The sequence below is a fragment of the Mobula hypostoma genome, chromosome 11 (assembly GCF_963921235.1).
Source record: "Mobula hypostoma chromosome 11, sMobHyp1.1, whole genome shotgun sequence".
Taxonomy (NCBI): Eukaryota; Metazoa; Chordata; class Chondrichthyes; order Myliobatiformes; family Myliobatidae; genus Mobula; species Mobula hypostoma.
In genome coordinates, this window is record NC_086107.1 from 94,389,830 (window position 1) to 94,404,754 (window position 14,925).

General features: G+C 41.9%; 1 protein-coding gene across 2 annotated transcripts in view; it reads right to left on the bottom strand.

Moving 5' to 3' along the window:
- Positions 1–14,925, bottom strand: part of pold1 (polymerase (DNA directed), delta 1, catalytic subunit) — a 234,870-nt gene that overhangs the window by 175,421 nt on the left and 44,524 nt on the right. For both annotated transcript variants that reach the window (XM_063063296.1, XM_063063297.1), the window contains exons 9-10: positions 12,954–13,120; positions 4,754–4,858 (exon numbers count right to left, since the gene is read on the bottom strand). In XM_063063296.1, coding sequence (XP_062919366.1) covers positions 4,754–4,858; positions 12,954–13,120 — 272 coding nt within the window. The remainder of the gene's footprint in view (positions 1–4,753; positions 4,859–12,953; positions 13,121–14,925) is intronic.

Consider the following 14,925-nt stretch of genomic DNA (forward strand, 5'->3'; position numbering starts at 1 on the left):
AATGCTCTAAGAGAAAGGCTTTTGCGCCAGCAAGATTTAAATTTTGAACAAGCATTCGCGCTCTGCAAAGCTTCTGAGTCCGTAAAGTCGTAGGCTGAAGAGCTTTTTGTTGAAAACTACAATGTAAATGCTGTAAAAAAGCACGAATATATCAAGAAATATAATAATGTCAACAAACCCGACGGAGAGCAAGACAGCATTTCAAAAAAAGTCATGTGATCGCTGTGCGCGGGAACACAGTCCAAATCAGTGTTTCGCATATGGCAATATTTGTTATTACTGTGGTAAGAGTAATCATTTTTCATGCTATTGTAGAAGTAGAAAGAAGGAAAATGAAATGAAACAAATAAATGCAGTGATTGAAGATGAACGTGAGGAATTTTATATAGAAACGCTTTGCGCAAATACTGACATAGAATATAAAAGCAGTAGCTGCAGTGTCTGAGACGACCAAACAGGAGGCAATTGATGATGTGAAAAAGCAATGGCAGGAAGAGGCTGTTTCAATGCAAGCAATAATGAAAGAGACACGGAGAGAATAGGAGATTCAGTCTAATCACCATCTAGAGCAAGAACGCTGACAGTGGGCACAGTATAAGCAAGTAGTGACAGCTCAAGTAACAGAATTGAGAAGTTTTATTGAAATGATGAAGTCTCAGCATTAAAAAAAAGAGATGACGCAGTTAATGAATGAATTAGATGACAAAAAGAAGATTCCTATTTCATTACCAATGGAAGTGGAAGGAATTAGGAAAGATACCGTCCAAACAGAAGCAGGGAAGCAGATTGCTGAGGAGGATAGCATGAACTACTTACCTGAAATTCCAGATTCTAACCAGGAAACATGTGAGAGTAAACCAAAAAGTTCAGTTGAGATACATGAAGAAAAGCTTAAAGCAGAAAAGAAGAAAAAGAAGAAGCACAAGAAGAGTCATGGCCCAGACAGCGAAGAGCCAACTTCAAGAGTTTCAGTTAGTTGACATAGATTTGTTTATTGGTTAATGTTGTTATTTGTTTTTCTTCTTAAGGAGAAGATGATGTGTTTCTTCAGAGAATTACGTATTTGTTTTGATTAATGTTGTTCTTTATTTTTTCTTTTTAAGGAAGGGAAGATGTGGTGATATCACGTGCAATGACGTGTCAGTTCCTGATTGGACAGCACTGAGCATGCGCGGGGTTTGCCAAAATGTATCAGCATGTGGCGGGGTTAAGATGTGTTTGCTTACTTCTGTAAATAAAAGTTCTTTAACTCTTCCAGAATATGATTCTTTGTTGTTAAACCACAGAATGTTTAAATAGAAGTAACATAACACAAGTTTTTTGCTGTCATAGGTTTTAAGATTTTAAGATGAGTTTTACTTGTCACTTGTACGTTACAACATACAGTGAAATACGTTGTTCGCATCAACGACCTACACAGTCTGAGGATGTGCTGGGGGCAGCCTACAAGTGTCGCCATGTTTCTGGTACCAGCACAGCATGCCCACAACTCACCAACCCCTAAGCTTTTGAATGTGGGAGGGAGCTGGAGCCCCTGAAAAAACCCAGTCGCGGGGAAAACACTCAAACTCCTTACAGACAGTAACCAGAATTGAACTCTGATCACTGGCACTGTATGCTAACCGCTGCATTATGGTGTGTATACATACACTGGGTGTAAATGCCATGAAAATTAACTTTCTGCTGCAGGAACACAGTACATTACAAGAACAGGGCAAAGACACAAACTTAAATTAACATAAAATAACTTGCATGTATGCAAATTAATAAACAAAATAAAATGGGTGTTAGTGCAAGATAGAGACAGGACAAAGGCATCCAGTCCAAGGTACCTCATGACCGTGAACATTTTTAGATCCTTTCAAAAGTTCCATTGCACGTTGAGTATAACAAATGTGACCACATCTAGACTCCAAATCCCCTGCTGAACCGTATCAGATCAATCATGAGAATTGGCTAGTGCGCATGCAGCCAATTGATCACATAGTTAATCGATTGGGCCTCCTACGTGCAGAGGCCTGTCTTTTTGCACAGGCTTTCAAGCGCACACTTTTTTTCCATTCTAGCGGGCTCTGCTTGTCTCTACAGCACTGAAAGTTTGCCTAGCATGTACAGTTACTAACGTGACTCAGTTAAAACATTCAATCATACTACTCTGTTGTCATTTCTTGCTCCGTGCATACGCAACACCTGCCACCTGACATTTTCAAAGCACTGAAATAGGAAACAGCTTTTGTTCTCATTTTGCTCAGAGAGCAATGCCATGAGTTCACCGAACAAACGGTGTCACTCATCTCCAGTTAGCTGACTCACAATGAGAATTAGCAAGTGCATAAAAGGGAAGGACTTGCAGAATGATGAGGCTCAAAATTAAGTTTGTAAATATTGACTCAATTCCCTTTGTAAGCATTGGCCTGTTTCAACCTTTCACTCTGATACTAGATGATGAACCTGGTCAGATGACAGAGCTCTCACTGGGTGAGCATTTCAGAGACAGTTGCCACAATTCCCTGACCTTTACAGCAGACAGTATGGGAAAGTATCTAACTGAGGAAGGGGAAATTACAATGCTATCAGGCAGGAACTTGGAAGCATAAAATATACCAGGGGGAAATGCACAACAGAAATGCGGAGGTTGTTTTGGGAGCTCCTGCAGAGGGCTCTGGATAGGTTTGTCCCATTGAGGCAGGGAAAGAATGGTAGGGTGATGGTGAACCGTGGTTGACAGGAGATGTGGAACACCTAGTCAGGGGGAATAAAGAGCTTACTTAAGATTTAGGAAGTAAGTCAGACAGCGCTCTAAAGAGTTACAAAGTAGCCAGTAATGGACTTAGGAGAGCTAGAAGAGAATGTGAGAAGCCCTTGGTTCAGTCAGTCAGTGGGTGCCGTCCCGAATCTGGGGTTGGCAGCTATGCACCTCCATCTTCCTCGATCTTGCGCTCTTTTTCTGGCCTCAGCATAACTCAACCCAGTCCATTGCCTCACATTATCGTACCAAATGGTTTGCTGCCTTCTTCTTTCCCTCTTTCCTTCTATCATCCCTTCCAATAACAATTTCTGCAGTCCACCACCTCTTAACAAGTGTCCAGCATATTCCAGCTTCCTTTTCTGCACATTCTTCAGCAACTCCTTTTCTCTCCTCGCCCTCTTCAACACTTCCATATTACTGACCTTCATCACCCATCTAATTTTCTGCATTCTCCTTAAACGCCACATTTCAAATGCCTCCAGTCATCGTTGCGCTTCCTTGCGTAAGGTCCATGATTCGATTCCATACAACAGACTGTTCCAGACGTAGCATTTCCAAATTCTACAACGTAGCCCAAAGTCCGACCTCTTGCCACATAGCACGTCACCCAGGCTCCAGTATGTTGATCTTGCAATCTCAATTCTTCGTCTAATTTCTGTATCACATTTCCCATCCTCTGTGACCACCTGTCCCAAGTACACAAACTTCTTGACTTGCTCTATGCCTATGCCATTAATTTTGAGACTGATTTTGGAGACTTCTTTCTTCCGTGATGCTACCATCATCTTCGTCTTTGCAGCATTTATTTTCATTCCAAATCGTTCTCCTTCAGCATTTATCTTATCTATTATTCTGAGTAACTCGTCCTCAGTCTCGGCTAACAACACTGAATCATCTGCATACCTCAAGTTCTTCACCGTCACTCCACCAATTTGGACACCAACTTCATCATTCAACACCCTGAAGATTACCTCTGAGTAAACATTAAATAATAAAGGGGAGATAATGCAGCCCTGGCGAACCCCTTTTTGGATCTCAACTTCCGGTGAATTCCCACCACAGTTCTTACTACTGCCTTCTGATGCCAGTACAGACTCGCAATCAGTCGAACATCTTTCCCATCCAGCCCTTGGTTAAGTAGGATTAAAGAAAATCCGAAGGTCAGGAGAACAGGCGGATGACTAGAGTGAGGGTAGGTCCAATCAAGGATAAAATAGGAAATGTGAGCCTAGAGTTGGAGGAGGAAAGTTAGTTCTTAATGAATACTTTGCTCACCAGTGCGAGAGACCTTGACAATGTGAGCAGGACAAAACAGACTGATGCACTGGAACACGCTGATGTCAAGAAGCCCAGGTCACTGCGGTCAGAGGTCCGTGCTAGTCCAGAAGTCAGAGTCCGAAGATGAAAAACTGGGCAGAGTCCGAAGTTGGAGGCCTGGTGTCTGCAAATCTGAGAGTTTGGCTAAGGACTGGAGGCCCAGAGGTAGCCTGCCCTGGGGATGGAGGCCTGTCAGTGTGTGAAAGTAGGTGGGTGGGGAAGGGCTTCTCCTTGCTACCGTTGTCTTGTTTTATTGTTCCTGCTTGTGTTTGTTCTGCTGAACATTGTGGGCATGCTATGTTGGCACTAGAATGTGTGGTGATGCTTACGGGCTGCCCCTGGCATATCCTTGACTGTGCTGGTTGTTAATGCAAACAATGCATTTCACTGGATGTTTCAATGTAATAAATAAATCTCAAGATGAATCTGAGTCTAACTGTTGGATTGGATAGGCAAATTGACTTCCTTTTGTATGACAGAATTCCAACTCACCAAAGTGCTGGACGAGACTCTGGGTGCTGACTGGGGTAACCCTGCTCTACCTTTACTTGCACCAGAGATAAGTCGCCAGGCTGTTCACAAGGTTTGTTAAAAATGTTATATGTGCATAAATTATCGACAAGTCAAGGGAATTCTAGGTATGATGAAAAAAAACAAGGTGACAAAAAAATGCACCATCATTCTTACCTTGAGCACCTGTGCCCTGTTGATCAAGTATGGCAAGTCAAAGTTCTGAATGTTGTATCCAGTAATTATATCAGGATCAGCTACTCGGATAAATTCTGACCAAGTCTGAGGAAAAAGAGAAAAATATTCAAAGGTTTTTGAAGTCCTCAAATTGTACATCAATATTTGAAAATAAACTCATCAGAATGCTCTTCACTGTACATCTGTGGAAATTTGCTAGAGTGCTTTAGCCTTAGCCGCTGGCCTGCCTTCCTCATAATTGCAGCAACATGATGAGCCCAGGATCGATCTTCAGGGATGTTAATATCCAGGAAATTGAACTTGCTCGCCTTTTCCCTTGCTGATCTCTTGACGAGGACTGGTGCATGTTCTCCTGACTTCCCTTTTTGAAGTCTACAATCAATTCCTTGACCTTACTGACACAGTGCTAAGTCATTGTAGTGACACCACTCAACTAGCCGATCGATCTATCTCACTACCATACGCCTCCACGTCACCATCTGAGCTTCAGCCAACAACAGCTGTGTCATCGGCAAATTTATGGATTCTGTTTGAGCTGAGCGATGTTGCGTCAGCTTGTGGATAAAGGGAGAGATATTTTTCCAAAGGATTTCAATCTTAACAAGACAAATTTGAATAACAAATTCCTACTCAGTGTCTGACAAACTGGCTCACGCACTGCAAGATCTCTGCTGAGAAGCAGGGTGTTGTCCTACAGAAGGAGCCCAGCATGGGGAGAGAAGCAACTCAAAACCAATTACAGTAAGATGGACAGCTGACCTACCTGGTCAACGAATGATATAATATCAAACTCGACAATAACTAGAACACATTTCTATACAAAAGTATTATTTTCTCTTTGTTACATAGAATGTTACAGCAGAGAAAAAGGCTCACTAAGCCTAAATGTTCATACACAACACCCACCTCCCACTCTCTATCATTCATTCAACACAGCCTATTCTCATCTACACTCGCTCTGTTAAATCTTTTAATCATAAATGTTGGTTCAAGGTATAAATTTGGGTTATTTTTCTTGTGGTTTAACTTTCCTATGCTTGCTTATGATTTTTATATAATCACCTGTATACATGTAGGTTTTATATCAGTATATATCAGCAGGTTTTCTAGTAATTGTAGAATAACAGATTCTACTTTCTAGAAGCTTCTCAGTTTTTCTGCAGCAGGTGTCAAGTCACTTAAATCTAGCTATTTTATAGGTTAATTGTTATTACTGATATGTCATCATCTTTGGCTAAATATGAGATCACCACGACTTCTTTGTCTTTGCTAATTTTTTTCTTGCTTTTCATCCCTTTAACACTTAATAAAATGACTGCAACCACCAAGTTTTATGCCTCCATACACTAGATCCACCTGCTTTCTAAAGAGCAAACAAATATTGAGATCTGGTAATGCAATTTGGGGCCAATCTCCACTATGGAAGCTCAGCGAAGAGGTTGAGCCTCAACAGCGAGCTTCCAAATCTTGAAGTACAGCGTCCTTCCACAAGAGCAGAATTAAGCCATTTGGCCCATTGCATCTACTCTGCCATTCAATCACGATTGATATTCTTTCCTCAAACCATCCCCCCACCATTCTCCCTATAACCCCAAACCCCATTGCCAATCAAGAACCCAACAGTCTCTGCCTCACATTAGTTTCCCAAGGAGCCTCTGAACATCATGTCAGAAGTGCCAGGTATGGCATTTCCCTGGAATAAAAGACTGGGCCTTGTGGTTGCTGCAACTCATGATATTTAATAAGCTTACTTTCAGGTACAGAATGTGGGTAGCACAACCGAGACCAGTATCTACTGCTGTTGAACGGAGTAGCTGCCTAGGCCATTTCGTAAGGCAATAAAGTGACCCACACTGCCGTGTTGACCTGAAATAACAGACAAGGCAGTACCAGCAAATTTCCTTCCCCAAAGTAAATAGGTGAGCAAAATGAGTTTCTATAAAACTCCATGAATTTCATAATCATTGCTAATACTAGCTCCTCACCTGGAATTAGTTTGATTGAGTATGTAGCTTTGAACGCCAGTCCCCCAGACCTTCAATTGAATGGCCCCAGACAACTGGTCTACCAACAGACACTAAGGTACAATACCTTCAGCATCATTTAACTAACCTTTCACTGACATTCATTTCTAAGATCAACAGAGACAAATATTTCAAAAGAAAAATTATTAGCTTTATTTGTCACAGGTACATCAAAACAGTGAAATGTGTTAATTTACATCAACGACTACAGACCCTGGATGTGCTGGGGGCAGCCACAAGTGCCGCCATGCTGCTGACACCAACGTAGCTTGCTCAGAACTTACTAACCCTAACCAGTTCCCCTTTGGAAAGGTGGAAAGAAACCTACACAGTCATGAGGAGAGTGTACAAACGCCTTCCAGAGGGTGGCAGGAATTGAACCCTGATCGCCACTTTGCCCCCCTCAATATTTCTATTGCATACTAAATTTACAGCCAGCAAAAAGCAGTGGATACAGCACTGTCCACCACAGGAAAAGCCCTCCCCACCGTTGAGCTTGTACATCTACTAGGCTTCTGGCTTCTGAAAGTGACCCAGATACTGAACTGATTCCACAACCAATGGACTCACTTTCAAGGACTCATTATCAAAGTATGTAGACTATATACAACCTTGAGATTTGTCTCCTTAGGGAGCCACAAAGCAAAGAAACTCAATCAAAGCCATTTTAAAAAAAGACTGTCAAACACCCAATGTGCAGAAAAAAAAATAAATCCAGCAAACAATAAAAGTAAGCCTGAACTGAAGTTCATGGAAGTGAGTTCACAGCCCTGAAGCCAGTCAAAGCCATTAGCTGCAGGCGGCAACCTCAGTTCAGCACAGAGACCAGTAAACCTTGCAGCTCGTCCCTCTCCTCCAGCCTCTACACCCTGACCTTTTCAATCTGGCCTGGTGCTTAAATCGGCCAAACAACGGTTGTTCCTCACTCTCCGATCCAGGCCCTGCCATTTCGATCCACTCTCAGGCCGGGATCTGCCATCTCAATTAATTGTTTGTTTGTTTGTATTTGTGCAATTTGTCTCCTTTTGGACATTGGTTGCTTGTTCATCTTTATAAGTAGTTGTTTCATTAATTCTGTTATGTTGCTCTGTATCCATTGTGAATGCCTGCAAGAAAACTAATCTCAGGGTAGTATATAGTGACAAACGTGGAGATCGATAATAAATTTACTTTGAAATTTACTCTCAACGAGACCTTGTTGCTAGATCTCTTTCACAAAGTGCCTGACAGTGGACTGAACTTCCTACTGAATCAATAAAAATTTTCTGTACTCATAAGAAACTACATGGATTGCTACCAAAAGTCTGCAGAAAATAAATATCTGGATGTAAAAGATTGTTGACGTGTGGATTCTTCATTTTTATTTTGGTAGTACAGGTTCCCAGAATGTTGGTTAGATTAGCAAGGTTATACTACTGCCTATCCATAACATTTAGGATTTGCTGGACCACTTCAAGAGTCATAACAAGTCAACCAGCGAGTATAGACAAGAGTCCTGCATAGACCAGGCAGAGCCATGAAGGTGATTTTTCATTCTAGTGAAGAAACTAGCAGCTTTCACGGTGCATTTCTTCCCTGAGTAATAGACCAAATTACCTGATTTATCGAATTCAATTTCAGTGCTCTCCATGGTGATATTTAAACTTACAAACACAGAGATTCCGCTGGAAATGCAGAGCAACACACACACAAAATGGTGGAGGAAATCAGGCCAGGCAGCGTCTATGGAAAGAAATAAACAGTTGATGTTTCAGGCCGAGACCCTTTGCATCCTCATGCACCCTAGATTCTGCACCCTTCTGATGAAGGGTTTTGGCCTGAAGCTTCGACTGTTTGAACTATACAACCTCAGTCACTGGTCTAGAATAACTACTTCACTATGGCGCACGCGGAAAGAAAAAAAAAGTTTGATTACCCAAAATCAAACTAGCTTTCTCCCCCAAAATCAAACTAGTTTTCTCCCCCACCTCCACTGAATGGAACAGAAATGCTGATGGTGAAGCTGTGTGCACCCAGCCGAATGGGCACAGTCCTCCTTCTATGTAAATTTGACTGAATACTGCTTTAGCTGGCTAGATCTAAAAGTGGAGAGGCTGCAGACACAAAACCACAGAGGATTTTTTTTTTTGCATAAGCCTCACTTCATTCCAGAACGTGGGCCATTAGAATCTGCCCTTTGGGGAAACTAATCAGTTCTCCATCAGCGGCGCTTTCAAAAAGTATGCGATAATATGCAGATAAAATACATATATAAAACGGGATAAATAGAGTTGCTGAGAAAACACAAGAATAGCCTACTCTGCAATCCACCACTGATTCTGCAAAGAGCAAAAAAAATACAAACACTTCCTCTCATATACAACCTCATTTCTTGAGATGCAAGCAGAGTTCAGGACAAGTTTCCCAACTAACATTGAGTCAGCGCAAATACTCTACTGATTCACAGAGCAACACCAGCACAAGCCCTTCAGCCTAACTTATCCGTGCCGACTAAGATGCCCGCTGAAACTAGTCCCATTTGCTTGCGTTTGGCTCTATATCCCTCTGAACCTTTCGTATCTGTGTACCTGTCCAAGCGTCTTATAAATGTTGTTATTGTACCTGCCTCAACCACTTCCTCTAGAAGTTCGTTCCTTATACTCACCATCCTCAAGCTGCCCTTCAGGTTTGTTTTAAATCGTTCCCCTCTCACTTTACAACTACGCCCTCTAGTCTTCAATTTCCTTTCCATGGGAAAATGACTATGTGCATTCACCATATCTATACCCTCTCATGATCACCCATTCTTCTCTTACACTCCAAGGAATTAAGTCCTGCCCTGCCCAGTGTCTCCCTATAACTCGGGCCCTCAAGTCCTGGCAAAATTTTGGTTAATCTGCTTTGCCCTCTTTCCAGATAATGGCTTCTTTGCTATAACAAACGTACAGAGCACACCAAGTGCGACCTCAGCAATGTCCTTCACAGCTGCAGCATAGTTCTGAGCAAGTGCAGCATTGTCACAAGTGTTAGCTTGACATAAAAGACACAGAATCAGGTTCAACATCACAGACACGTCATGAAAATTGTTGTTTCACGGCAACCATACAGTTCACATAAAATGTATATAAAAAATTAAATTTAATAATTAATGCAAAAAGAGAACAAAAAATAGTGAGGTAATGTTCGTGGGTTGGTTCATTGTCCGTTCAAAAATCTGAAAGCCGAGGGGAAGAAGCTATTTCTAAAACATTTGAGTGTGTGTCTTCAGGCTTCAGTACCACCTCCTTGATGGTAGTAAAAAGAAAAGAGTACACCTGAGTGATAAGGGGTTTGTAAATGATGGGCGCCGCCTTTTTTGAGGCATCACATTTTGAAGGTGTCCTCAATGTGTGGAAGAGCTGGTGCCCATGATGAAGCTGGCTGAGTTTACAACCCTCTGCAACTTTTTCTGATCCCGTGCAGTGGCCCCACAATACCAGGTGGTGAGGCAACCAGTTAGAATGCTTGCCACACTACATCTGTACAGATTTTAAGTGTCTTTGGTGACATACCAAGTCTCCTCAAACCCCTAATGAAATATAGCCTTCTTTGTAATTGTATCAATATATTTGAGTCCAGGATAGGTCCTCGGAGATGTTGACACCCAGGAACTTGAAACTGCTCACCCTTTCCACTGCTGACCCCTCGATGAGGACTGGTGTGTTCCCTGTACTTCCCCTTCCTGAAGTCCACAATCAATTCCTTGGTCTTACTGATGCTGAGGGCAAGGTTGCTGTGGTGACACCACTCAACCAATCTATCTCTTACTCCTGTACATCCCTTCTTTACCCTCTGAGATTCTACCAGCAACAGATTTGTCATTAGCAAATTTATAAATGGAGTTTGAGTCATGGATCTACTCATGCCTTTGCAGGTCATTGCAAAGGACTGTAAAGCACTTCACAAAAAAAAACAGGGCTCTCCAATGCCCTAATCAATATTTACCCACTGACAAGGTTACTTTGTTATTTATATTTCTGGGAGATCTTCCCAAATTGCATTACAATGTAGACCAAAAGACATAGGAGCAGAATTAGGCCATTTGGTCTCTGGAGTCTGCTCTGCCATTCCACCACGGTTGATTTCAAGGACTCTACAACTCATGTTCTCATGTCATTTATTAACTCGTCGTCTTTTGCACACTGGTTGTTTGTCAGTCTTTGCTTATGTATAGTTTTTCATAAATTTCTATTTATTTCTTTATTTTCCTGTAAATGCCTGCAAGAAAATGAATCTCGAGGTAATACACGGTGACATACGTGTACTTTGACAATAAATTTACTTTGACTTTGTATTTTAGCTCTCAGCCTCATTTTCCTGCCTTCTCCCTGTAAGCATTTGACAGTCTTACTCACCAAGTTAAGACCATAAGACATAGGAGCAAAACTTCACTGGCTGGAAATCCACTTACATTCAATGATCACAAACATTTTCACTTTTACCTCAGGAACCTTCACTGTTCAGTGACACCCACTGAAGGAGCACAAGCACTTGGTTATCAGACAAGCACCAGGCCCTCTTCAGCACCAAGGCAAAATGGCTTGTCATTATCAAGTTCATACTGTAGGTGAAAACCAGGTGGCACGGTAGCCCAGTGGTTAGCACAATCACTTTACAGCACCAGCAACCACCGATCAGGGTTCAATTCCTGCCGCTGTCTGTAAGGAGTTCGTACGCTCTCCCCGTGAATGTGTGGGGTTTCCTCCCACATTGCACAATGTACATTTAGGGTTAGGTTTAGTGAGTTGTGGGCATGTTATGTTGGCGCTGGTGGTGTGGATGCCCAGGCCGCCCTCAGCACAATCCTCAAACTGTGTTGGTCACCGACACAAATGACACACTTCACTGCATGTTTTGATGTGACAGATAAAGCTGTAAGCCTTATAAACACCAGTGAAATGTGCATAACTGTAAAAAATAAAATTTCACATTAGATATTTGCATTCAACTGGGAGTTACCCACAATCTCAGTAATGAATATATTTAAACACAGAAAACCTCCATGCTCAGGAAGGAGAACTACATTGTAGGAGGGTGGTCAGTTCTCATTAGAACTTAGAAGCACAGCACAGGAACAGGCCCCATGGCCCACTATGTTGTGCCAAACTATCTAAGTTAGCAGTAAAATGCTAAATTAATCCCATCTACCAACACAACATTCATGTGCTTAAGAGTTTCTATTGTATCTGCCTCCACCACCACACCAGGCAGTACATTCCAGGCACCCACCACTTTCTGAATTAAAAACTCCCCCCCCCCATATCTCCTTTTAAATTGCACCCCCCCACACACACACATTACATACATGCCCTCTTGGAGCAATATTGCGCTGATCTAATTAAACTAGTAATTAAACACCTACAGTAACTCTTTCTTTCTTCCTACACAACGTCCATATCCCCCCATTCTCTGCATGTCCATGTAGCTATCTAAAGAGCCTCTAAAACACCTCTACCATATCTGCCTCCACTTTCATCTGAGCTAGCTCATTTCAGGCACCCATCATGACATTTTTAAAAAACTAGCCCCGAACATCTCCTTTGAATTTTCCCCCTCTCACTTTGAAGGCATGTCCACTGATATTAAACATTTTAACGCTGGGAAAAAGATACCAGCTATCTGCTCTATCTATACTTTTCAATCTTATAAACCTCTATCTGGTCTCCTCTCAGCCTCAGCCACTCCAGAGAAAGCAACCCAAGTTTGTCCAACGTCTCCTTATTCCCACTAATTCAGGCAGCATCCTGGTGAATTATTTGCACCATCTCCAAAGTCGCTATATCTTTCCTATAACAGGGCAACTGGAACTGAATACAATACTCAAGATACAGCCCAGCTGTAGGCTTTTATAATGCTGTAACATTACTTCCCAACTCCTGAACTCGTTTTTTCAACTAATGAAGACAAGCCATCTGCCTGCTTTATCACCTGATCAACTTGAGTAGCCATTTTCAGGTTTTCAGGGAGGTATGGATTTGGACCCAAAAACTCCTATGAAAATCAATATAGTTAAGGGTCTTCAAAAGAATAAACTGTCCAAGAGGATGATACAATTTATTCCTGTTAGGTCCGAAGATTGACACAAATCACTAGCAAAGAGAAGTGAATAATTCAGTACACTCCATCGGTTCATATACCTTCAGAAGTTCACTCTCCTTCTCGAAGCATAGCACCTGCGATCCAACAATGCTGGCACAAGACTTGAGAGTGAAGACGTTACGGATAAAAGGATCCTTCTCGCCCTGTCTCAGCATCATGTTGCCAATCTGTATCACAGGGTCCTTCTCAGCCTCTGGAAAAACACCTAAACAAACGCAAGTGTTAGACCATAAGGAACAGAATCAGGTTTGGGTGCACGTCCTCATATTTGCCCTGCCATCTAAGTCCTGGTCCCAACTCCACTTACCTGCCTGTTCCCCTTAATTTCAACTCCCAGACATTCATCGATATCAGCCCAGACACAGGGATTCCAACCTTTTTGATGCCATCAACCTATACCATTAAGCAAGGCGTCCATTGACTCAACCACACATTCATGAGGGTAAGAATTCTAAAGGATCCCAAACCTGAAAACAAAAAGACGTTCTCATCTCAGCCCTTGAACTGAAATGATGTCTCCATATATCAGATATCCCCATGAGGGGAAGCATACTCTCAGAACCTACCCTGCCAAGCTCTCTTAGAACATCTCACTAAGATTACCCTTCATTCTCAGGGTTGAATGTGAAATAAAATCTACAGAGGAATCACACATAAATAACCAACTAAATATTAAACATTGTAAGGTACAGAACAGTTTAACTGACACTTCAAATACCATGCGGCAGGGAGATGTATTATATGCCAATGTGGGAAATAACCTAACCTGAAACAACCCAAGCCTGAACATGGAGAAAACACAGGAAATCACTGTGGACTTCAGGAAGGTGCAGATGAACAACCACCCCACACCCCCGCAAATACATGGCTCCTCTGTAAAGACAGTTACGTGCACCAAGTTCCTGGGAGTTCACATCACAGATGACCTCACCTGGTCCCTTAATATCACCTCCCTGAACAAAGTAGCACAGCAGCACCTCCATTTCCTGAGAAGGAGAGGCAAGCAAGGCTCCCCGACCCCCATCTTAAATGTGTTTTACAGGAGCAGCATTGAGAGGGTCCTGACAAGCTGCATCTCCATCTGGTATGGGAGCAGCCGAGCATCAGGCCAGAAGTCCCTACAAAAGACTGAGAACAGCTGAGAGGATCATAGGGGTCTCCCTACCTCCCATGTGGGACATTCATCAGGGCCCTTGGTATTATTAAGGATCCCATCTATCCATCCAGCATCCCCCTTTGACTTTCTACCATCAGACAGGAGACTATGATGGATAAAAACAAGAACAGTCAGGATGGGAAACAGTTTCTTCCCCCTAGTCATAATACTTCTGAACTCTGCTGCATGATATTTGAAGTGTCACTGGTTAAACTGTTCTGTACCTTACAATATTTAATATTAATGCACTTCAGTTTGTTATTTATGTGTGATTCATCTGTAGATTTTATCCAACACACAATAACTTAAGGTACCTTTGTTTCTCCAAACCAGGGTGTGAAGCATTGTCTCATTATATACATATATTTAGTTAAACGACAATAAACTTAACTTGAAAAATAGGCTCTTAAGCACAATGGTCACACTACTTATCAAGTATCCATTTAAATTAGAGCACACTAAAGCAACTTTGTATTATTCTTATATTATATTTAAAATATCATAATTATACTCAGTAGTCACTTTATTAGGCACACGTGTACATTAATGCAAATATCTAATAAGCCAATCATGTGGCAGCAACTCAAAGCATAAAAACAAGCACACATGGTCAAGAGGTTCAGTTGTCGTTCAGGTCAAACATCAGAATGGGGGAAAAATGTGATCCAAGTGGCTTTGACTGTAGAACCGGCTTCACTATCCCAAAAAATGCTGATCTGGGATTTTCACACACAACAGTCTCTACAGTTTACACAGAAATGGTGCAAAAACAAAAATCATCCAGTGAGTGGCAGTTCTATGGTAAAAACATCTTGTTGATGAAAGAGGTCAGAGAAGAATGTCCAAGAGTGGTT